Genomic DNA, 22,645 nt, shown 5'->3' on the forward strand with positions numbered 1-22,645 from the left:
AGAGTGTGACCTGCAAGGGCCTTCAAGTTTACGAAAGCGAATTCAACGCTCTAGGCGTTCATAAGGTGTTTCCACTTGTGGGGGTGGGCGGGGTGGGGGAGCAGATCTGGGGACAGGAACTGTAAGAGAGTCACTAATCAATCCAATCGGGGAACTCAGGAGGAACCTCTTTACCCAGGGCGTGGGGAGGATGTGGAACTCGCTCCCACCGGGAGTGGTTGACGTCAATGGTGTAGATACCTGGTATTCTTGGCGATCTCCTGCCCATTAATGTATTCTTTGAGCATGGCTTTGAGGTCACCCCAGTGCAGGACACTCTCTGAGCCCGTGTCGGTGTTCTGCCAATAACTGCACTCGTCCCCGCTCATAGCGGCTGTACTAGCCGCATCAGCCTCTATGCATGCTTTGCAGCTGGTCTGAGAACTGACATATCCAAGGATGAAGGCTGTGTGCACCGAGAGAGAGAGAGAGAGAAACAGAGTAAAAAATGCTCCTCGTTTGTTCCCTGAACCGTTTCCTCAACTTCATTCTTCCTCATTTCACCCCATCCCCGTAACCTTCTATTCCCTTCTCCCTGATTGGATTGATTGGTGGCTATCGCTTATTTATGGTCTCTCATTCCATTCTCGCCCTCAAGTGGAAACATCTCCTCTACCGTCTACCCTTTCCTCATCTTAAATACCCCTGTCAGGGTCACCCCCCCCCCCCACCCTCAGCATTCACTTTGCTAGAGAAAAGAACCCCAGGTTGTTCACTCCTTCTTGACAGTCACAGCCCCTCTGTTCTAGCACTGCCTTTGTAAACCTTGGGTTGCACCTACTCCAGGGCCTCTATGTCCTTGCGATGAAACGGAGACGAGGAGGGGGGGAGGGGGGGGCTGCTGGGCTTTATGGCCCCGCCCACTGCCGGGATCCTCCGGTCCCGCCAAAAGTCAGCAGGCCCTTGGCTGGGCCGCCAAATCTCCCGCAGCCTGGAAAAATCCCAGCCTAGGATTGTTGACTGTACTCCCTACTCTAACCAAGGCTCCACACGAGTTCTCAATTCTAGAATTCTTCCTTCTTATGGATCCCAGTGCGTTGGCAACATAGAAACTAGGGGCAGGAGGAGGCCATTCGGCCCTTCGAGACTGCTCCGCCATTCATTATGATCGTGGCTGATCATCCAACTCAATATCCTGCTCCCGCTTTCTCCCCATACCCTTTGACCCCTTTCGCCCCAAGAGCTATATCTAACTTCTTCTTGAAAACATACAATGTTTTGGCCTCAACTACTTTCTGTGGTAACGAATTCCATAGGCTCACCACTCTCTGGGTGAAGACATTTCTCCTCATTTCAGTTATCAGTCGTTATTTCTCTATGGTTTTTTTTTTTAACTGCGTTGCCAATTTTAATGATCCGCAGATCAGCATTCCAGACCCCATAAGACCATAAGACATAGGAGCAGAAATTAGGCCATTCGGCCCATCGAGTCTGCTCCACCATTCAATCATGGCTGATAAGTTTCTCAACCCCATTCTCCCGCCTTCTCCCCGTAACCTTTGATCCCCCTTACCAATCAAGAACCTGTCTCTCTCGATCTTAAATACACTCAATGACCTGGCCTCCACAGCCTTCTGTGGCAATGAATTCCATAGATTCACCACTCTCTGGCTGAAGAAGTTTCTCCTCATTTCTGTTCTAAAACGTCTTCCCTTTACTCTGAGGCTGTGCCCTCAGGTCCTAGTCTCTCCTGCTAATGGGGAACATCTTCCCCACGTCCACTCTATCCAGGCCTTTCAGTATTCTCTAAGTTTCAATCAGATCCCCCCCTCATCCTTCTAAACTCCATGGAGTATAGACCCAGAGTCCTCAAACGTTCCTCATATGTTAAGCCTTTCATTCCTGGGACCCCTCTGTTCCTTCACTTAGAGACCGATTTCCTGAGCCCATTCACCCCCTTAGAACCTGTTCTGCCATTCAGTGAGATGTTGGCAGATCTGTATCTCAACACTACCCACCTGCCTTCACTCGATAACAGGGGCTGATTGTGGCACAAGGGTAAGATTACTAGGCTAGCCATCCAGAGGCCTGCGCTAATGCTCGGGGGATGTGGGTTAAAAATCTTGCCACAGCAGCTGGAAATTTGAATGAATAAAGCCTAGAATTGAAACCTGCTTTCAGCAATGAGTGACGAGACATATATCATCAATTGTCAATCCTTTAAGAAAAAAAAACCCAACTGCTTTGCTGATACTGTTTCAGGGAAGGTGGTCTGCTATTGTTACCTGCTCTATGTGTGACTCCAGATCCTTAACAGATCTGAAGAAGAGTCATATTGGACTTGAAATGGTAACTCCTGTTGCCAACTGGCGCTGCCAGGCTTGTGGAGTTTTTCTAGCACCTTCTGTTTTTGTTTCACGGCAATGTGATTGGTTCTTAGCCTCGGAGGCTACTCAGTTCAAGAGTAAAGGGCAACAAATGCTGGCCTTTTACCAGGGACACCCACATTTTTTATTCATTCATGTGGGTGTCGTTGGCTAGGCCAGCATTTATTGCCCATCCCTAATTGCACCTTGCTTCAGAGGGGGCAGTTAAGAGTTGACCAGGTCGCTGTGGGTCTGGAGTCACATGTAGGCCAGACCGGGTAAGGGTGGCAGATTTCCTTCCCTAAAGGGGGCATGAGTGAACCAGACGGGGTTTTTACAACAATCGACATCTAATTCCAGATGTTTATTGAATTCAAATTCCACCATCTTCCGTGGTGGGATTCGAACGCGGGTCTCCAGGGCATTACCCTGGGTCTCTGGCCTGGCGACAATATCCTATTGCCCACGTCCCATCAAAGAATAAATCTTTTAAAAATCCTTTTAAGCCCTTGGCCAGCAAAAAAAAAATCTCCCTGTTCTGATTGGAGGTGAGGGAACCGGAAGGGGCAAGGATCGAACCCGCGGCCATCCGACTCGGTGGGGGGGTATGAGGGGCAGCTCCGGCTGAGCGACTGCGAGGTCCGGTCACTCGCGAGGGTTCTGTTCCCGTGAAATCTCGCGGTGGGGGAGAAGTGGGGGGGAGGGGGGGGCGGGGGGGGCGCATTGAGGAATGTGGTAGGCAACTGGTGCATAGCAGGATCCCACGGAGAAAGGCAGTTCTTATACCCAGGATGGCTGAGCTGCCAGAAGCAGGGCCGTGGGTCTAGCCGTTGACTGGCGGAGCTGGGGCGGAGGGACTGAATGTCGCGCGCCTACCCGCTTAAAAGGGCCCAAAGCTGGGGCTCTTACCAATGATCAGGAAGAACAGCAACACCAGCACCAAATAGATCAAAGCTTTCCTCCGATCTGCGGTTTTCTGCACTATCAGGCCCACCATTTCGCTGGTGACTTGAGGCTCCGCCACCTCCACCTCCTCCATCTTCACCTCTCCGCTTGGGTCCTCGGATACCGCATTTCCCCTCCTGAACGTGGTGTAGGGGGTTTCCCTGCCTCCCTGTGGGGACTAAAAGGTAACATTTGTTAAAGGATAATGGAGACCGAGGTGTCGTCAGCCGCAAGGCGCCTCGCTGCCGATTTCCTGGGTAGGCCCGGTGAGATTATTCAGCAAGCAGCGCGGCTTTTCGACAACCAACTTGCAATCTTATGTTTCTTTAAACCCGCCCAAGACTCTTCACAGAGCAAGATTTGACTCCACTGCGTTATATGCTGTACATTCAGTTGGTCTCATGAATAGGTTCTGAGTCTGGTATGATTAAACATTAAGTGTTTATTGATAACACATACCTACGTACAGACCTATACAGGGTGTGGTCCAAACCAAGAGCTAACTCCAAGCTGGTTTCTACGCAGGTCTCTGTCCAGTCCACAACTCTTTCTAGGCCCTGGTCATGTGACTCTTCACATCACACTGTTGGGGGTATAGTCCAAGCTAGGAGCTAACTCCATGCTGGCTTTAGCACAGGTCTCTGTCCAGGCCACAACTCACTCTTGGCTCTGAATGTGACTTTTTATGTCACACTGTGCGGGGTTGGATTGTGGGGGAGAGTTGGTATAATGCCAGGTAGGAGAAACTCCATGCTGGCTTTAGCACAGGTCTCTGTCTCATCCGCAACTCTCTCTGGACTCTGGTCATGTGACTCTTTACATCACACGATGGGCTGTACTGTTCCCAGACCCACATTAACCCTTGCTGTGCCAAATACCCTTATACTACAACCACGTGGGGAAATATGAGGACAAGCGAGCAAAATTCTTGGGCAAAGAGAAAGGTTTTTAAGGAGGATCCTAAAGGAGGAGAGAGAGAGAGACAGGCGGAGAGGTTTAGGGTGGAAATTCCAGGGCTCAGGACCCTGGGCAGCTGAAGGCCCAGCCGCCGACAGTGGAGCGATTAAAATCGGGGGATGTGCAAGATGCCAGGTTTGGAGGAGCGCAGCGATCTCAGAGGGCTTTGTGGGGCTGGAGGAGGTGACAGAGATGAGGTAAGAGGGGAAAGGCCATGGAGGGGTTTGAAAACAAGGACGGGGGAGGATTTAAAATCGTCGCCACGCCAGGGGGACAACGTAGGTCAGCCAGCAGGTGGGGAGGAGGAGTGTCGCGGTGAGGGGTGAGCAGGACACGCGTGGGTAGAGTCTTGGGGGGAGGGTGGAAGGGGGGGGGGGCGGTGGCCAGCCAAGAGGCTGTTGGGGCCGGTTGAGTTTGGGGGAGGCGGGAGGGTTACAAAGGGGGGGAGGGGGTGGTTTCAGCAGTGGTTGAGTTGAGGAAGAGGCTGAGATGAGAAATAACGTGAAGGTGACCTCCACCCTCCGGGCGCAGATATAGCGGGCAGCCTCTGCCACACTCACCCACCGAGCCTCAGCTGTCAGGAGAGGGTGGGGGTGGGGGGCGTGGGGAGGGGAGAGGGGATGGCTGAGATTGAGATTCAGGCCTTACCATAGTTGACAGCACAGATCTGAACATCTCCATCTTGCCCAGAATCACCACCTTCCTTGAGCTCTTGGGCCCGATTTCAACCTTGCGCCAGCGGATGGGTCTCGAATGAGCTCAGCTCTGGTGCTGTTGGAGTCTGGATGGAGAAACGGCAGGTCATTAATTCAGGCTACTCCATTCCACCCATCCCCCCCACCCCCCCCCTCCTCCCCAGGGACCTGAGCTCGTAACCCCAGGCCAATATGCCTCTCACCGCAGTGCTGAGGGAGTGCCGCACTGCCGGAGGTGCCGCCTATCGGATGGGAGATTAGACTGAGGCCCCGTCAGCCCTCCCACGAGGACATGAGAAATAGGGCCTTGAGGGGGGGGTGGGAGGGGGGAGGCCAATCGGCCCCTCGAGTCTGCTTCCCCCATTCAGTAAGATCACGGCTGGTCTGCCGCCTCAACTCCACCTGTCTGCCCTTTCCCAAATCCCTCAGCACCCAAAATTCTAGCGATCCCAGGCTTGAACATTCTCAATGACTGACCACCCGCCCTGTCTCTGGAGAATTCCAAAGGCCCGCAACCTTCCGAGTGAAGGAATTTCTCCTCATCCCGCGGTTATGAAAGGCTGCCCTCTTATCCTGAGACCCCGAGTCCGCGTTCTGGGCTCTCCAGCCGGGTGAGGTAGCGACCCAGCGCCCAGTCAAACCCTTGGAGGGTTTGTTATGCTTTCAACGGGACCACTTCTCATCCTCTGACCACTAATGGACGTAGGCCCGGTCTACTCAATCTCCCCTCGGAATAATCTTCGGAATAACCGGAGCCAGTCTGGGGAAACTTTGTCACACTCCTCCCACCTGCACCCCCTGCTAGGGCAAGTATGTCCTGACTTCACAGAGTCATAGGATCACAGAAGGAGGCCATTAGGCCCATCATGTCTCTGCTGGCAGAGAAAGAGCTAATTAGTTCCACTCCTCACCGCCCTATATCCCAAATCCGGGCATCTTGATTCCTTTTCAAGTGTTTATCCAATTCCCCTTCAAGGATTTTCAGTGACTCGTGTGGAGGGTGGGGTGGGTGGGAGTTGGAGGGGGGTTGGGGGGGTATAATTCTCCTCGTCTGCCCCCTTCTGGTTCTGCTGGTTCTCCTCAATCCGTGTCCCTCTGGTTACCGACCCTCCTGCCACTGGGAAGAGTTTCTCCTCATTTACTCTATCGAAACCCCTCAACCCCGCCCCCCCACCCCTTCCATGATTCTGAACATCCCCTCCACAGAATCTCCTCTGTGTCGTCAGCTGCCCCTCGATCCGAGGGTAATGCCTACCCAGCCTCGTGGGTTCCTACCATGGATCCGCACCTGACTGAACAGGCCAATTCTTGACCCCGTAAATCGTTGGGCCCTGTGCCCTCCGGGTCCTGCACCCTCCAGTCCCTGCACCCTCCAGGCCCTGCACCCTCCAGGCCCTGCACCCTCCAGGCCCTGCACCCTCCGGGCCCTGTACCCTCCGGGCCCTGTACCCTCCGGGTCCTGCACCCTCCAGGCCCCCCACCCTCCAGGCCCCCCACCCTCCGGGCCCTGCCCCTTTGGGCCCTGCACCCCCCAGGCCCTGCCCCTTTGGGCCCTGCACCCTCAATGCAGAAAGCGCCACAACACCATTGTTCTCAGCATGAAGATCTCAGCTGGAGGCAGGAATCTCACGATGATCACGGGAGCCACTTTATAGTCTCCCTCTGCCCTAAGACCATAAGACATAGGAGCAGAAATTAGGCCATTCAGCCCATCGAGTCTGCTCCGCCATTCAATCATGGCTGATAAGTTTCTCAACCCCATTCTATAAGCCCTAATGATAAGGCCATACTTGGAGAGCATAATAGACATGGCCACAGATGCCCGCTGTGGGATGTGGATTACACTCCCACCAGCGCATGTCCTGGAGCAGCTCCACATAGTACAGTCTCTCCAGGCACAGCGTCACTAAGTTGGTGAACATGACAGCTTTCAAATGGCTGTAAAACTGATTCAGACGTGACTGTACTCCAGTCAGTGTGACTTCGTTACGTGGACCCCTAACCAAAAGGACAATCTTTGTTTGGCTGGGGGATCTCAAGAGGGAGCAGCATCCAGAGACCTCCATTGCTTCTTTGTTCACAGGACGTGGCTAGGTCCAGCATTTATTGCCCATCCCTAATTGCCCTTGCTCAGAGAGCTTTTAAGGGTCAACCGCATAGCTGTCACATGTAGACCAGACCAGGTAAGGACAACAGATTTCCTTGCATTTGTGAACTAGATGGGTGTTTAATTGGCAGTGGTTAATATCAGACCTTTAATTCCAGGTTCCAAATTCAATTCAAATTTCACCCATGGTGGAATTTGAACTCAGGTCCCCAGAGCACTATCCTGAGCCTCTGGAACACTAGCCCAGTGACAATACCACTATGCCACCATCTCCCATAGCCAACTCTGCTGGATGCATAATACACAAGCATCGTCCTGTTACTGACCCCCACCAACAGCACTATGCACATCTGGACGCAGTGACCTTCAGCTCTAGATCAAGCCCCCAAAGCTGCGAGGTGTGCTTCCATTGTCGTTACAGGGAGCTCCTCACCAGCGATTCCCTAGTGATGTCTCAGACACCATCATCACCATTCCTAGGTATGTCCAGTCCCACCGGCCGGACAGACCCAGAGGTGGTGACACAGTGGCATACAGTCAGGGGGCAGTTGCCCTGGGAGTCCTCAATATCAACTCCAGACAAGTCTCATGGCATCAGGTCAAACATGGGCAAGGAAACCTCCTGCTGATTACCACGTACCGCCCTCCCTCAGCTGATGAATCAGTGTCCCTCCATGTTGAACATCACTTGGAGGAAGCACTGAGGGTGGCAAGGGTGCAGAATGTACTCTGGGTGGGGACTTCAATGTCCATCACCAAGAGTGGCTCGGTAGCACCACTACTGACCGAGCTGGCTGAGTCCTAAAGGACATAGCGGCTAGACTGGGTCTGCAGCAGGTGGTGAGGGAACCAACAAGAGGGAAAAACATACTTGACCTCATCCTCACCAACCTGCCTGCTGCAGATGCATCTGTCCATGACAGTATCAGTAGGAGTGACCACCGCACAGTCACTGTGGAGATGAAGTCCTGTCTTCACATTGAGGATACCCTCCATCGTGTTGTGTGGCACTACCACTGTACTAAATGGGATAGATTTCAAACAGATCTAGCAACTCAAGGCTGGGCATCCATGAGGCGCTGTGGACCATCAGCAGCAGCAGAATTGTACTCGAACACAATCTGTAACCTCACAGCCCGGCATATCCCCCACTCTACCATTACCATCAAGCCAGGGGATCAACCCTGGTTCAATGAAGAGTGCAGGAGGGCAGGCCAGGAGCAGCACCAGGCATACCTAAAAATGAGGTGTCAACCTGGTGAAGCTATAACACAGGGCTACTTGTGTGCCAAACAGCACAAGCTGCAAGTGATAGACAGAGCTAAGCGATCCCACAACCAACAGATCAGATCTAAGCTCTACATTCCTGCCACATCCAATTGTGAATGGTGCTGGACAATTAAACAACTCACTGGTGGAGGAGGCTCCACAAATATCCCCATCCTCAATGATGGAGGAGCCCAGCACATCAGTACAAAAGATAAGGCTGAAGCATTTGCAACAATCTTCAGCCAGAAGTGCCGAGTGGATGATCCATCTCAGCCTCCTCCAGAGGTCTCCTGCATCACAGATGCCAGTCTTCAGCCAGTTTGATTCACTCCATGTGATATCAAGAAACAGCTGAAGGCACTGGATACTGCAAAGGGTGTGGGCCCTGACAATATTCTGGCAACAGTACTGAAGACTTGTGCTCCAGAACTTGCCGCGCCCCTAGCCAAGCTGTTCCAGTACAGCTACAACACTGGCATCTACCCGGCTATGTGGAAAATTGTCCTGTACACAAAAAGCAGGACAAATCCAACCCGGCCAATTACCGCCCCATCAGTCTACTCTCCATCATCAGTAAAGTAATGGAAGGGGTCATCAACAGTGCTATCAAGCAGCACTTGCTTAGCAATAACCTGCTCACTGACGCCCAGTTTGGGTTCTGCCAGGGCCACTCAGCTCCTGACCTCATTACAGCCTTGGTTCAAACATGGACAATAGAGCTGAACTCTCAGGGTGAGGTGAGAGTGACTGCCCTTGACATCAAGGCAGCGTTTGACCGAGTGTGGCATCAAGGAGTCCCAGCAAAAATGGGAATCAGGGGGAAAACTCTCCGCTGGTTGGAGTCATACCCAGCACAAAGGAAGATGGTTGTGGTTGTTAGAGGTCAGTCACCTCAGTTCCAGGACATCACTGCAGGAGTTCCTCAGGGTAGTGTCCTTGGCACAACCATCTTCAGCTGCTTCATCAATGACCTTCCTTCCATCATAAGGTCAGAAGTGGGGATGTTCGCTGACGTTTGCACAATGTTGAGCACCATTCACAACTCCTCAGATACTGAAGCAGTCCATGTCCAAATGCAGCAAGACCTGGACAATATCCAGGCTTGGGCTGACAAGTGGCAAGTAACATTCACACCACACAAGTGCCAGGCAATGACCATCTCCAACAAGAGAGAATCCATCCGTCGACCCTTGATGTTCAATGACATTATCATCACTGAATCCCCCACTATCAACATCCTGGGGGTTACCATTTATCAGAAACTGAACTGGACTGGCTACATAAATACTGTGGCTACAAGAGCAGGTCAGAAGCTGGCAATGCTGCAGAGAGTATCTCACCTCCTGACTCCCCAAAGCCTGTCCACCATCTACAAGGCACAAGTCAGGAGTGTGATGGAATACTCCCCACTTGCCTGGATGAGTGCAGCTCCCACAACACTCAAGAAGCTCAACACCATCCAGGACAAAGCAGCCCCGTTTGATTGGCACCACATCCACAAACATTCACTCCCTCCACCACTGACACACAGTAGCAGCAGTGTGTGTACCATCTACAAGATGCACTGCAGCAACTCACCAAGACTCTTAGGCAGCACCTTCCAAACTCACAACCACTACCATCTAGAAAGACAAGGGCAGCAGATAGATGGGAACACCACCACCTGGAAGTTCCCCTCCAAGTTGCTCACCATCCTTACTTGGAAATACATCGCCGTTCCTTCACTGTCGCTGGGTCAAAATTCTGGAACTCCTTCCCTAACAGCACGGTGGGTGTACCTACACCACATGGACTGCAGCGGCTCAAGAAGGCAGCTCACCACCACCTTCTCAAGGGGCAATTAGGGATGGGCAATAAATGCCGCTCTATCCAGCAATGCCCACAGCCCGTGAATGAATAATAACAAAAAGGTCAATGGGTTTTGCTTGTTTACGAATAATCAGGAGACTGCTTTTGTTGGAAGCCTGCCAAGTTTCTGTCCTGGATGACCTTTGCAATATGGAGAGATGTGTCCCAGCCCATATTGACACATCGGTCAGTGATACCTTCTTTCATCCCGGGCCCTGCTAAGGGTTTCGGTATGGAGACCAAAATTGCGCATGGCCTGGGCCAGAGCGGCCTCACCAAGGACCTATATAACCATTTGGGTTTTGAAATGCAACGTGAATACATGTCCTATCTGGCTTGCTGCTGACGTCATGTGACCTCTGCCGCGAGGGACTCTCTCTCTCTGCAGGCAGTCACCTGACAACTGGTTCTGTAAAGGCCAGACGCTAAGAGACACTGCAGCCCTTGAGCTCGAAAGATGGTGTCGGAGCGGGTGCGGTGGGGTTGGTGAGGAGGGAGGGGGTGGGGTGGTGGGGGGGAGCTAAGATAAAGTTGGAAAGAAAGAGAAGCCACAGCGACTAAGAAAGGAACATGTTGAAATCTGCAAACAGGGCAAGGGAAGGCAAACAAAAAAAGTCATCACTCTGATCTGATCTTCTGATCCCTGAGTAACAAGCTCTCCAAGCTGTTAGCCTCTCTCGCTGCACCTGCATGTTAGCTTTCTGTCATTTATTTACATGGGTGCCTACATCCCTCTGAGCACCCTCGTTTCCCAGCGTTCCACCATTTAAAAAATGTTCTGCTGCCTACCATAGTGGATAAGTTGACCCTTTGCCACGTTGCGTTCTAGCTGCCTTACTTACCAGTCACCACCCCTCCCCCTGTAGCGCCGGAGGCTGCGGTGGACGGGACTGGGACTGCAGGCAACCCACCACCAACACCCCCCCCCCCCCCCCAACCAGGGGCCAAAGTCCCCAGAGTGCCGGGAAAGGTGAGTTTTCAGGGCCCCTGGGAGGGGGAGGGTAGGGAAGGCCTTTGGGTGAGGGGGGGAGGGGGTGTGGAAGGGTGAACAGTGAAGGGATTTGTGGGGGCGAGGCTGGAGGCCGGAGTGGGGAGGGAGGTCTAGTAGTCACCGGATCTTAAGGAAGTGACGGGGGGGGGGGGCGTGGGCGTGGGGGGTGGGGGTTGAGCCTGAAGTTAGAAGGGGGCTTCTGATGGAGGGGCCCAGCAACCACCCCGCACCCACCCCCCTCAAACTTCCTGCCCGAGGCCTAAACCCCATCATTTTCAGGCTTCCCCCAAACTCGGGAACTCCTCCCACCCGCCTGACCATCGAGGCTGGGCTGGGAATGGTCCTTAGGTGGCCAATCACTGGCCACTTAAGGGGCTCAACTGGGGCAAGGGCGGGCGGCCTGTCCACAAGGCTTCGCCCGCCCCTGGGTAACATCTCTGAGAGGTCGGGGCGGGCAGGAACCCAGCGGGGAGCCCATTTGTGTGATTTCACACTCCCATTGCACTCTAAAAACCCACCGGTGAGGGGAGCATGAAATTCAGGCCACAGGCTCCTAACCTATATCATTGTGTATAGGTTGTAAAGACATAAGGTCCAGTACTTGTCTCTGTAATGCCCTCTAGTTGCAGCTTTCCAACCCGAAAATATCCTGTTTATTCCTAACTCTTTGTTTTCTGTCCATTAACATCTAATCTAATCTATTACCCCCCCAATCCCATAAGTCCTGATTTTGTGTAACAGCCTCTTGCGTGGCACCTTAAATCCAGATACGTTACATCTACAGGTCCCCCCTTATCTATCCTTCTAGTTATAACCTCAAAAACTCCCCTCTCCTTATCTGAACCTGCGACCTTCTGACTATGGAGGTCAGAACTGAGCCCAGGCCCTAGCAACCACCCGATCTCACCAGGCCTCAGTCTGAACCTTGACAATTGGGAGTTCGACACCCTGAATCTAGATTTCCCTTTCATAAGCCCATGTGAATTCTGTCCAGTCGTGTAATGATTCTCGAAGTGGTCTATTACCATGTCTCGAATAATATGTTCCGGCATTTTTCCTACGGCTGATGTCAGGCTAACCGGCCGATAGTTCCACATTCCCTCTCTCCCTCCTGGAAAGAGTGTTTGGGGGCCCTTGGTTGGTGGGAAGGGATGAGGTGAAAGGACGGGCGTTGCATCTCCTGTGCTTGCGCGGAAAGGTACCGAGGGAAGCCGACGGTTGTTGGGGTTGTCTGAGGGGTGGAGCAGGGTGTCGTGGAGGGGAGGGGAAGGAGTGTTCGACGGTGACAGACTTGGCGGTGGTGGATCTGCCGACTATGGAGGCCGCTGCGGTGGAAGGTGAGGGCATGGGATTGTGACCCTGGGAGGCAGGGGACGGGGTGAGGGCAGAAGTGGGGGAAATGGGTTGGGCGTGGTCAAGGGCCCTGTGAACCACTGTGGGGGGGCGAAGTGAGGTAAATGGAAGATGTAAGAGAGGATGTAAATGCATTGGAAGCAGTTCAGGGAGGGTTTACCAGACTAACACCAGGAATGGGTGGGTTGTCCTATGAGGAAAGGCTGGACAGATTAGGCCTGTATCCATTGGAGTTTGGAAGAGTAGGAGGCAACTTGATTGAAACACAAGATCCTGAGGGGTCTTGACAGGGTGGATGTGGAGGGGATGTTTCCTCTTGTGGGAGAATCTAGAACTAGGGGGTCAGTGTTTAAAAATAAGGTGTCACCCACTTAAGACAGAGATGAGGAGAGATGTTTTCTCTCAGAGGGTGATGAGTCTTTGGAACTCTGTTCCTCAAAAGGCAGTGGACGCAGAGTCTTTGAATATTTTTAAGGCCGAGGTGGATAGATTCTTGATAAGCAAGGGGGTGAAAGGTTATCGGGGCTAGACGGGAATGTGGGGTTGAGGTTACATTCAGATCAGCCATGATCTTATTGAATGGGGGAGCAGGCTCGAGGGGCCGAGTGGCCTACTTCTTGCTCCTAATTCCTACGTTCATACTTATTTATATCGGAAGTGATAGTATGGAAGGTTTCATCATCAGAACAGATGAGATGGAGATGGAAAAACTGAATGGAATCGATTTCTTAAAGAAAGTGAGATATACGAGGAAGTGTAGTCGAGGTAGCTGTGGGAGTTGGTGGGCTTATATTAATAGGAATTTCACACCCAGCGCTCAAGCTCTCCTTCTCATGACATCGCCCCAGGCAAGCTCACCTCCCAGTCTACGCACCTCCTTCCCAGGATGGTTTCAGCCCCTCCCCCACTGCCCATCCCCTCAAATAAGCCCTCTTCCCCAAAATCATCCCCCTCACCCTATGCCCCAAAATCTTTCCCCCCCCCTCCGCTGTCTAACCCCCTGATATATCCCTTTTGCCCCCCACAACATAAAGAGAAGCATCAAGCAATTGACTCTCTGCCATACTGTCCCTCAAAGTTAGCCCCCTCCTCTTGCCCCAAGGCCCCCTCCTCGCCCTCCTCTCCTCACTCACTTTTCACTCATGTTTTCCCTACCACCCCCCCCCACTCCCCCAAACCCCTTACACTCCCTCCCCTCATTTGAACTTGTAACCTTCTGAAATGGATAAAAACAACAAAAACTGCGGACGCTGGAAATTTAAAACACAAACAGAAATACCTGGAAAAACTCAGCAGGTCTGGCCAGTTCTGTCGAAGGGTCACGAGGACTCGAAACGTCAACTTTGCTCTTCTCCGCCGATGCTGCCGGACCTGCTGAGTTTTTCCTGGTATTTCTGTTTTTCTTCTGAAATGGAGGTCAAAGTGCAGACAACGGAATCCAGGCCCTAGCAGATCTCACCAGGCCTCAGTCTGAAACTCGACACGCGGGAGCTTGACGCTCTGAATCGAGCTTTCTTTTCAGTTAATAAAAGCCACGCACCAGTTCCCCGAATCCCACATTATTAGCCAATGCCGCACCCAGCACTGTTCCGTCCCTGATAGTGCGTTAAGGGTGTGGGTCTCAGATTCTGGCCTACTCCTTCCTTATCACTTCTTGCATTGCCTGCCAAAGTTTTCCATGGATTCAGTGAGTGCTTTTCTGATCGTCCACCCTATTCTCACTAACAGGCTAACTGGGGACAACGCTGGCCATGTCACTGTATCCAGATCCTGGGCTTAAGGCCCAGGAGACTTGGGTTCAAATCCCACCACGGCAGCTGGTGGAATTTACATTCAATTGATAAAAAATCTGGAGTACAACGTTAGAGTCAGTCATGGTGACCATGAAACGATCATTGATTGTCATTAAAAACCCATCTGGTTCGCTAATGCCCCTCTTAGGGCAAGGAAATCTGCCATCCTTACCCGGTCTGGCCTACACGTGACTCCAGACCCACAGCAAGTGTGGTCGACTCTTAACTGCCCCCTCTGAAATGGCCGAGCGAGCCCGCTCGGTTCAAGGGGCAATAAATGCTGTTCTGGCCAGAGACGCTCACAAGGGTTAAAGAAATGAAGACAGCATTGGAATAGTCAAACCTTGTGGGGTGGGGGGGGGTGGGAGGGAAACTCCAGTTGTACACTTATTCATTGCCACCCTGACGTGGCATCACGCGGTGCCAATGGGCACAATGTTCTGGAAATTTCCACGGAACCTTGTAAGCAGTAACAACAACTTGGATTTGTGTAGCGCCTTTAAGGTGCTTCAGTCAAAATTTGACATTGAGCCTTAAGGCGAGATTTAGGGCCGGCGACCAAAAAGGTAGTCACGGGAGGGGGAGGGGGAAGGGGGAAGGGGGCGGACGCTTGGGGTTATGGGGTGTCTCGAAGACAAGAGAGGGAGGGGTTTAAGGGGGGAGTTCCAGAGCTTAGGGCCCAGGCAGCTGAAGGATCAATGGTGGAGTGATGGAAATCAATGATAGAGGGAGTGCAGAGAGGTCATGGGGGCTGGAGCAGTTCACGGAAAGGATTTTGGAAACAAGGATGTTAAAATTTAGCACGGTTATTTACTCCCTGTGGAAAGCTGGTCAGGAGTTTGCCGGATTGGGTGAATTCACAGCCCCCCCCCCCGACCGTTGCTCTGGGAGGTCATGGTCCCTTGGGGTGGGGACAGGGGGCAGGGGGCACAGGGGTTGGGGTTTGAGGCCAATACACCGCCTCTCGCTGCCGCTGACTGACTTGGTGAGGTCACTCTGCAGCGGACTCCTCCGGTTGCCAGCTGCATCTCTGTGGGTAGCCCCTCTTGCCTGGAACTCAGAAGGTGGTGGGTTCGAGTCCTGCTCCAGAGAGTTGGGTATGTCAACCCATTGCAAGTGTTGAGGGAGTGCTGCACTGTCAGAGGTGCTGCCTCTTTTAGGACATTAAAATCGAGACCCTCTCAGGCATGAAAGATTGGAAGCAAGAGCAGGGGACTTCTCCTTGGTGACCAAGACAATATGTGTCACTCAACTCAACAATGTCAATTAAAAACAGATGGTGTGGTCATAATAACATTGCTGTTTGGGGGATCTTGCTGTGTATATATTGGTTGCTGTGTTTTTCTGTGTGACAGCATTGGCTAGGATTGGATTCTTGAAGTAGGTATAAACGCAATTCCTTCAACCTGACCCACAGTAATTTGAGGATCTTCACCCTAAGTGCGTGATACAAGCTTAGTTAAGGGCACCAAAGGGTCTAACTCTGGCGCCGCCCCCCCCCTCCTTCCCCACACCGGGCAATGTGTCCCTGTTTCCTGACAGGCCGGGGTTCCTTCCCTCCAAGTCTGAGGTGAGACACTGTGATTTTGCCATTGCACGCCAAGCGCAGGTTTCCATTCTCTGGATGAGGCTGGCTGACCTCTTGTTGACATTTGACCCCAAGGTGAGATCGCCAAAGCTGTTCGAGTTGTCCCCAGAAAGTAGGGATGACGCTGGGTGCAAACTGGGTGGGGGTGGGGAGGAGAGAGTGGGGGGGGTGGTGGTGGTGGAGTCGGTGGGGGGAGAAAATTCAATGGGGTTTGAACCTAGAATGTTCTTTTTTTTTGCCTCAGTACGCTTTTTTAAACTTTATTCTTTCAGGGGATGTGGGCGTCGTTGGCAAGGCCAATGTTTGTTGCCCATCCCTAATTGCCCCTTGAAATGAGGCGGGAGCAGGCTATCGAGTTGGATGATCGCCCATGATCATAATGAATGGCGGAGCAGGCTTGAAGGGCCGAATGGCCTCCTCCTGCTCCTAGTTTCTATGTTTCTAACTAGGACAAGGTGACCGAGAGCTTGGTCAATGGAGTAGTTCTGAAGGGGCATTTTTCTTCATGGGATATGGGCGTCCCTAATTGCCCTGGAATGGAGTGGGCTTGCCAGGCCATTTCAGAGGGGCAACCACATCGCTGTGCGGGTCTGGAGTCACCGTGTAGGCCAGACCGGGTAAGGACGGCAGATTTCCCTCCTGAAAAGGGGGCATTAGTGAACCAGATGGGGTTTTTACAGCGATGGATGATGGTTGTCGTGGTCACCGTTTGAGACGAGCTCCATATTCCAGGCGCTGAATCTTCCCTGGAGCGGAAATCCCAGTCGGATCGCCACCCCGCTCCTATTGGCTTACCTTAGGCTGGCGCTCCGCATTCCGGGCCCTGGGCCTACCTGTTCCCGGGCCTCCTTCCCTTCGCAGCGTGGGGTCGCCGGGGGCAACCAGGCCATGGCCCTTTCTACGGTAACTTTAAATGCCCCAAAAGCCACTTTGACAAAGCTAGGAGAGGGGGTAAGTGTTTAAGGCCAGTGGGCGAGGGAGTAGGGGGTGCTTGGGAAGGGAAGTAGGTTGATTGTGGGGGGGGGGGGGGGTGGGGGGGTGGGGGGTGGTGGGGGGCGTAGTTGAGGGGCGGGGGGCATTCGGGAGGGTTGTTGGCTGGGGTAGTCAGTGAGGGGAGGTGGGGGTAGTAGGGTGGTTGGGAAGTGGAAGTTGCTTGCTGCGGGAGGGGGGGTAGTTGAGGGGCGGGGGGCATTCGGGAGGGTTGTTGGCTGGGGTAGTCAGTGAGGGGAGGTGGGGAGGGGGTCGATGGGGACGGGTCTAATGGGGGGTTGTGGGGGCAGGTGGTCAGTGGTGTAGTTACCCAGGAGTTAGAACTGGTTTTAACCCTCATAAACATCTCCTGGGTAACTATTCTGCTAAGTAAGTTGGGACCATTCGAAGCCCCCGAATTTAAGTCGGAGTTTCGGAAGGTTCCGGATGCAGGGGGAATCGCCCGGCGGAACTTTAAGCTCCTGGGGCAATTCCCGTTTCTTCCTCATATGGGGATTTCCAAGGTGTTACCCCAACGTAGCTTCTGGGGTAGGACCTTTTGGAGGCCCGAAAGCCTGGGCCTAGATTTTTTTAAATGGAATTTCAGATTAGCGGGTTTCGGGATTACCAGCTCAGTCAGATCTCCACCGTTCCCACCCGCCCCCCAACAATCCTCCCCTCCACCCACCCCACCACCAACCCCCCCCATGCTATCCAACCGACCCGTTCTACTGTGCCTGCTCAGTGTCACACCTCCGCCCCCACCCCCCACCCCTCCACCACCCCCCCCCCCCACCTCCTCATTACCCTATCCCGCCCCTTTCACCATGCCCACCGGACACTGCCCGGCCTCAGCATTGCCAACCCCAGCGTCCAGTCCTGGTCGCCACTCTGTTGGGGAGGTCGTGAGGGTCCTTGTGTGTGTGGGGTGTGGGGGGGGGGTGGGGGGGCGGCAGAGGAGATTTGCCAGAATGGTTCCGGGGTGAGGGAACTTGGCCGCTCGGCTCGATCGGAGAGGCTGGGGTCGTTCTCCTCAGACCGGAGGAGGCCGAGGGGAAGCCTGACCGCAAAATTGTGGCGGCTTTAGACAAGGGAAAGCAGTTCCCATTGGCTGACTGGAGGAGGGCGCTGGGGGCACAGGACTAAGAAGTGGGGGACATGAGGAAGAACTTTTTTTTTTTTACACAGCAAGAGGTAACGACCTGGAAGCCGCTGCCCATGAGGGTGGTGGAAGCGGAGACGAGGACTGGTTTCGGAAGGAAGTTGGATAGACGCGTGGGGAAAATAAACTAGGCTACGGAGATAGAGCAGGGGAAATGGGACGGACTGGATTGCTCTACGGGGGCTGAATGTGGCCTCCTTCTGCGCTGCACTGACTCCACCCTCATCGGACAGGCCGACTCTATAAAAATTTGGCCAAAGAGACTTGATTAGGCCCAAGTGTCACGGGAGGCGACCTCTGAACTCTTCCTTGGCACTGTCCTCGCCCTAAGGGCCAGAAGTGGAGATGAGATGGGGAGGGTGCGAGTCGGTACACCCACGATATGGAGCGTCTGCTCAATGTGCAGCCCGATAACGAGTGTCCTCTGGAGGTGGGTGGGGTCGATAATGGTGACTGGGTTTCTTGGAATAGTGCAACCCGTCGGTCAGGGGGTGAGGGGCTGAGGTGTAGGAGGGTCGGGGGGGGGAGAAATGGGCCCCTCTTGGGAATAGTGCAGTACGTTGTGCTGGGGCTTTGGGTTTGTGGCTGCCCTTCCTCGGCAGACTGAGACCCCCCCCCCCCCCCCCCCCCCCCCCCCACCAAACCCCCATTGGGGTTTCAGCGGGTCGATGCTAAGGCCAATCAGACGCCAGAGAGAGAGACCATTCGGCCCATCGTGTCAGTGCTGGCCAATGAACAGTCACTCGGTCTAAGTCCACCTTCCTGCTCTCAGCCCATAACCCTGCAGATCACGGATTTTCAAGTGAACATCCAGGTATTTGTTTCTGCCTCTAGCACTCTGAGTGATCTCGCCACCCTTGGGATGACCAAACATTTCCTCATTTTCCCTCTAAGCCTTCTACCGATTACGTTAAATCTATGTCCCCTGGGTTTTTGACCCGTTTGCAAAGGTAAATGGAGTTGTCCCTTTGAGTTTAACTCCATCCACGTCCGTCATAACACCCCTCAATTAAATCTCCCCTCAGCCTCCTCTGTTCCGGGGAAAATAACCCCCCCGGCCTATCCAATCTCTCCTCATCGCTAAAGTCCTCCAGCCCCGGCCACACCCTCTCGCGAGTCTCCTCTGCGCCCACTCCAGTGTGATCACATCGTCCCTGTAAAAGTGGTGACCAGAACCGTGCACGGTACTCAAGCTGTGCCCTCGCGTTCTGCCAAGTCCTAGCGAAGCCTCCCTGCTCCCTATACTCCATCTTCCGGATCAGGTAGCTCCCTGAGAGGGGGAGATACTTAAAGCAATCGGACCGTCTTACTGGCTGTGGAAAGCGGGTGGATGCTGTCACTTCGTAGAGTCTCCTTCACTGTCTACTGAACAAAATTGGGTGGGGTGGGGGGGGTGGAATGTGGTGTGGGGGAGACTGTGGTGTGGTGGTAACACCCCCGTGCTAGGAGTCCACAGGCCCAGGCTAACAATTTGGACATTACTGGTTCAAATCCCACCACAGCAGCTGGTGGAGTTTAAACTCAATTCATAAAATCTGGAATTAAATTCTAGTCTCAGTAACGGTGACCATGAAACGATCATTAAAAACCCATCTGTATTCACTAATGACCCTGTGGGTGAGGAAATCTGCTGTCCTTACCTGGTCTGGCCTACACGTGACTCCAGACCCCATGTGGTTGACTCTTAACTGCCCCCTGAAATGGCCGAGCAAGACACTCAGGTCAAGGGCAATTAGGGATGGGCAACCAATGCCAGTGATTCTCACATCGAATGAAAATAAAAACAGGCCTGCAATCTGCCAATGAATTTCAAAATAAATAAATACAAGGTAAATGGGTGCAGATGCTCAAATCAATAAAGTTAGTTTAGGCAAGTTAACAAGGCCATAAGAGATCAAATAGAGCACTGGGGTTCATTTTGAGAGGGTTATGTTAAACTCACCAAATCTTGGTTAGGCGGCACTCGGAGTTACGGTTCCGGTCTCCGTGTTATATAGAGGCACCAGAGGAGGTGAAAAGTAAGATTGACAAGGGCGATACTCTGAAAAGGGGTTATAACTTGCAGAGGCTGGGCCTCAGTTCCTCATGAAGGACAACGAGGAGAGTTCATCAAGCTCCCTAACATTATTAAAGGGGGTTCGACAGGGTAGACACGGAGAAGATGTGTTTCCACTGGTGAAGGGAAACCAGAATGAGGGTCCATCCGTATGCGATGACCACTGATAGATCCAAACGGGGGATTCAGGAGAAACCTCTTCACCCAGAGAGTGGTGAGAGTGTGGAACTCGCACCCCCCTCCCCCACCACAGGGAATGGTCGAGGCGAATAGGATAGGTACATTTGAGGGGGATAAACCACATGAGGGAGAAAAGAATATGGGGGGTGAGACGAAAAGGGGGTGGGGACAGGCTTGTGTGGAGCGTAAATACCAGCATGGAGTAGACGGGCTGAATGGTCGCTGTGCTGCAAGTACCATGTAAAGAACAGCACCCACCCCCCCACAACTTGGTCAGTCGTTGTGTCACAGGCAGGTGTACCCAGAAATAAGAGATGTGGCAACAGGGACATCTGAAAAGAATTATTTTCCTCCATTTTTTAAAAACGTATAGAACCATAGAACACTACAGCCCAGAAAACAGACCATTTGGCCCTTCTAGTCTGCCAAAATATTATTCCACTAGTCCCATTGACCTGCACCCAGTCCATAACCCTCCAGACCTCTCCCATCCATGTATCTATCCAATGTATTCTTAAAACTTAAGAGTGAGCCCGCATTTACCACGTCAGATGGAAGCTCGCTCCACACTCTCACCACTCTCTGAGTGAAGAAGTTCCCCCTAATGTTCCCCCTAAACCTTTCCCCTTTCACCCTAAAGCCATGTCCTCTTGTGTTTATCTCTCCTAATCTAAGTGGAAAGAGCCTACTCGCATTTACTCTGTCTATACCCCTCATAATTTTGTAAACTTCTATCATATCTCCCCTCATTCTTCTACGCTCCAAGGAATAAAGTCCTAACCTGTTTAATCTTTCCCTGTAACTCAACTCCTTAAGACCCAGCAACATCCTAGTAAATCTCCTCTGCACTCTCTCAATCTTACTGATATCCTTCCTGTAGTTAGGCGACCAGAACTGCACACAATACTCCATAGTTGGCCTCACCAATGTCTTATACAACCTCACCATAACATCCCAACTCCTGTACTCAATACTTTGATCTTTGCTGCAAAACCTGGAGATGGGTGGGTTGGACCGCGTGTCAGTCAGGCACTGGCTAGTCTCCTTGCTCTCCAATTGGCGAGGCTTCTGTGCCGATGGACTTTGGCCCTTCCATTCCAAAGGGATGGAGGGCAGCCAATGGCCAGGCTGTGAGGGAGGGGCAGGGTGGTTGGAGGTCACGTGACCAAACCTCCAGGAATCGGGCCCAATCAGGAGCAGGCAAATCGTCTGCCCGGGACAAATATTTGATGGATTTAGTCTCGGATGGGGGGGGGGTGTCTGTAAGAAGCTTGAAGTAGTTGGATTCTGGTGGGCGTTGTATTCTCACCGCACCCACCCACCTCCCCCCCCCCCCACCCCCCCACCTCGCCACACAACGCCCCAGGGATGATGTTCCATCAGCAATAACAGTCTGCATTTATATAGCACCTTTAACGTCATGAAACGTCCCCCAGGGGTGCTCCTGAGGAGCATCAGCAAACAAAAACTGAGGCTGAGCCGCTTGGGGAGATGGGAGGGACAGGGTGGCCAACATTCTTGGCCTAAGAGGTTGGTTTTTAAGGACCGTCTTCAAAAAAGGAAGATGGGTGGTGAAATGGGGTGGTGGGGGGGGGGGGGCGGAGTTCGGAGAGATTTGGGGGAGGTGGTGGAACGATCGGAGGAGCGCAGAGATCTTGGAGGGGGTGGTGACAGAGATCGGGGTAGAGGGTGGGCAGGAGGCGGAGGGGGTTGGAAGGGTTCCGACGTAAGGGTGGGGGTTTTTTAAAACCGAGGCGTTGCTGGACAGGGGTGGGGGGTGGGGGGGGGCGGGTGGGGGTGTAGGTTGACCTAGGTTGGCAGGAGCAGAGGCTGGAGGGGGGTGGGGTGGTGGGTGCGATGGGTCAGTGGGGCTCAGTGCGGGTTGGGGGCAGAGGGAAGGGTCGGAGTTTACAAAGCGGGAGGCTGGGCGAGGGAACAGTGCGGCTGAAACGCTGGCTCGATCGAACCTCCGAGCCCCTTTGAGGTGGCGACAGGAAACTGATTGGAAAATGAACCATCTCGGCCTTTGATAGCCGAAACCTCGGGGCTGTTGTCGCAGGTGACGATGGCAGGGTGGTGGGATGTCAAGGGTCGACGGTCATGTTGACTGTTTACCGTGCACTATTTACCTCAATCCCTTTGGATCGAAGGGCCGACGCTTCAGAAGGTGAAGGTTGTCCCCCCCACCACTCGTCCGAATGGACCCACCCCCGTTGGCGAAATCCCACTGGGCGAGAGCGGCCAATCCGAAATGCCTGGGCCCTTGCAAAGGTCCCTGACCTTCCAGCTAACAAAGCGGCCCTGTGGTTAGCTTGGTTAATCTTCCACCCTCCACGTGCCGCTGGTGTAGAACTCCTCCCCGTGGATCACTGAGGCCTCTGCCTGTG

At 53.1% G+C, this 22,645-nt stretch overlaps 1 protein-coding gene across 2 annotated transcripts in view; it reads right to left on the minus strand.

Annotated features, from left to right (window-relative positions):
- Window positions 1-22,645, minus strand: part of tfr2 (transferrin receptor 2) — a 99,403-nt gene that overhangs the window by 71,562 nt on the left and 5,196 nt on the right. For both annotated transcript variants that reach the window (XM_041178809.1, XM_041178810.1), the window contains exons 2-4: window positions 4,896-5,028; window positions 3,255-3,468; window positions 241-445 (exon numbers count right to left, since the gene is read on the minus strand). In XM_041178809.1, the coding sequence (XP_041034743.1) occupies window positions 241-445; window positions 3,255-3,468; window positions 4,896-4,928 (452 nt within the window). In that variant the 5' untranslated portion in view covers window positions 4,929-5,028. The remainder of the gene's footprint in view (window positions 1-240; window positions 446-3,254; window positions 3,469-4,895; window positions 5,029-22,645) is intronic.

Source organism: Carcharodon carcharias, chromosome 33, assembly GCF_017639515.1.
Source record: "Carcharodon carcharias isolate sCarCar2 chromosome 33, sCarCar2.pri, whole genome shotgun sequence".
Lineage (NCBI taxonomy): Eukaryota > Metazoa > Chordata > Chondrichthyes > Lamniformes > Lamnidae > Carcharodon > Carcharodon carcharias.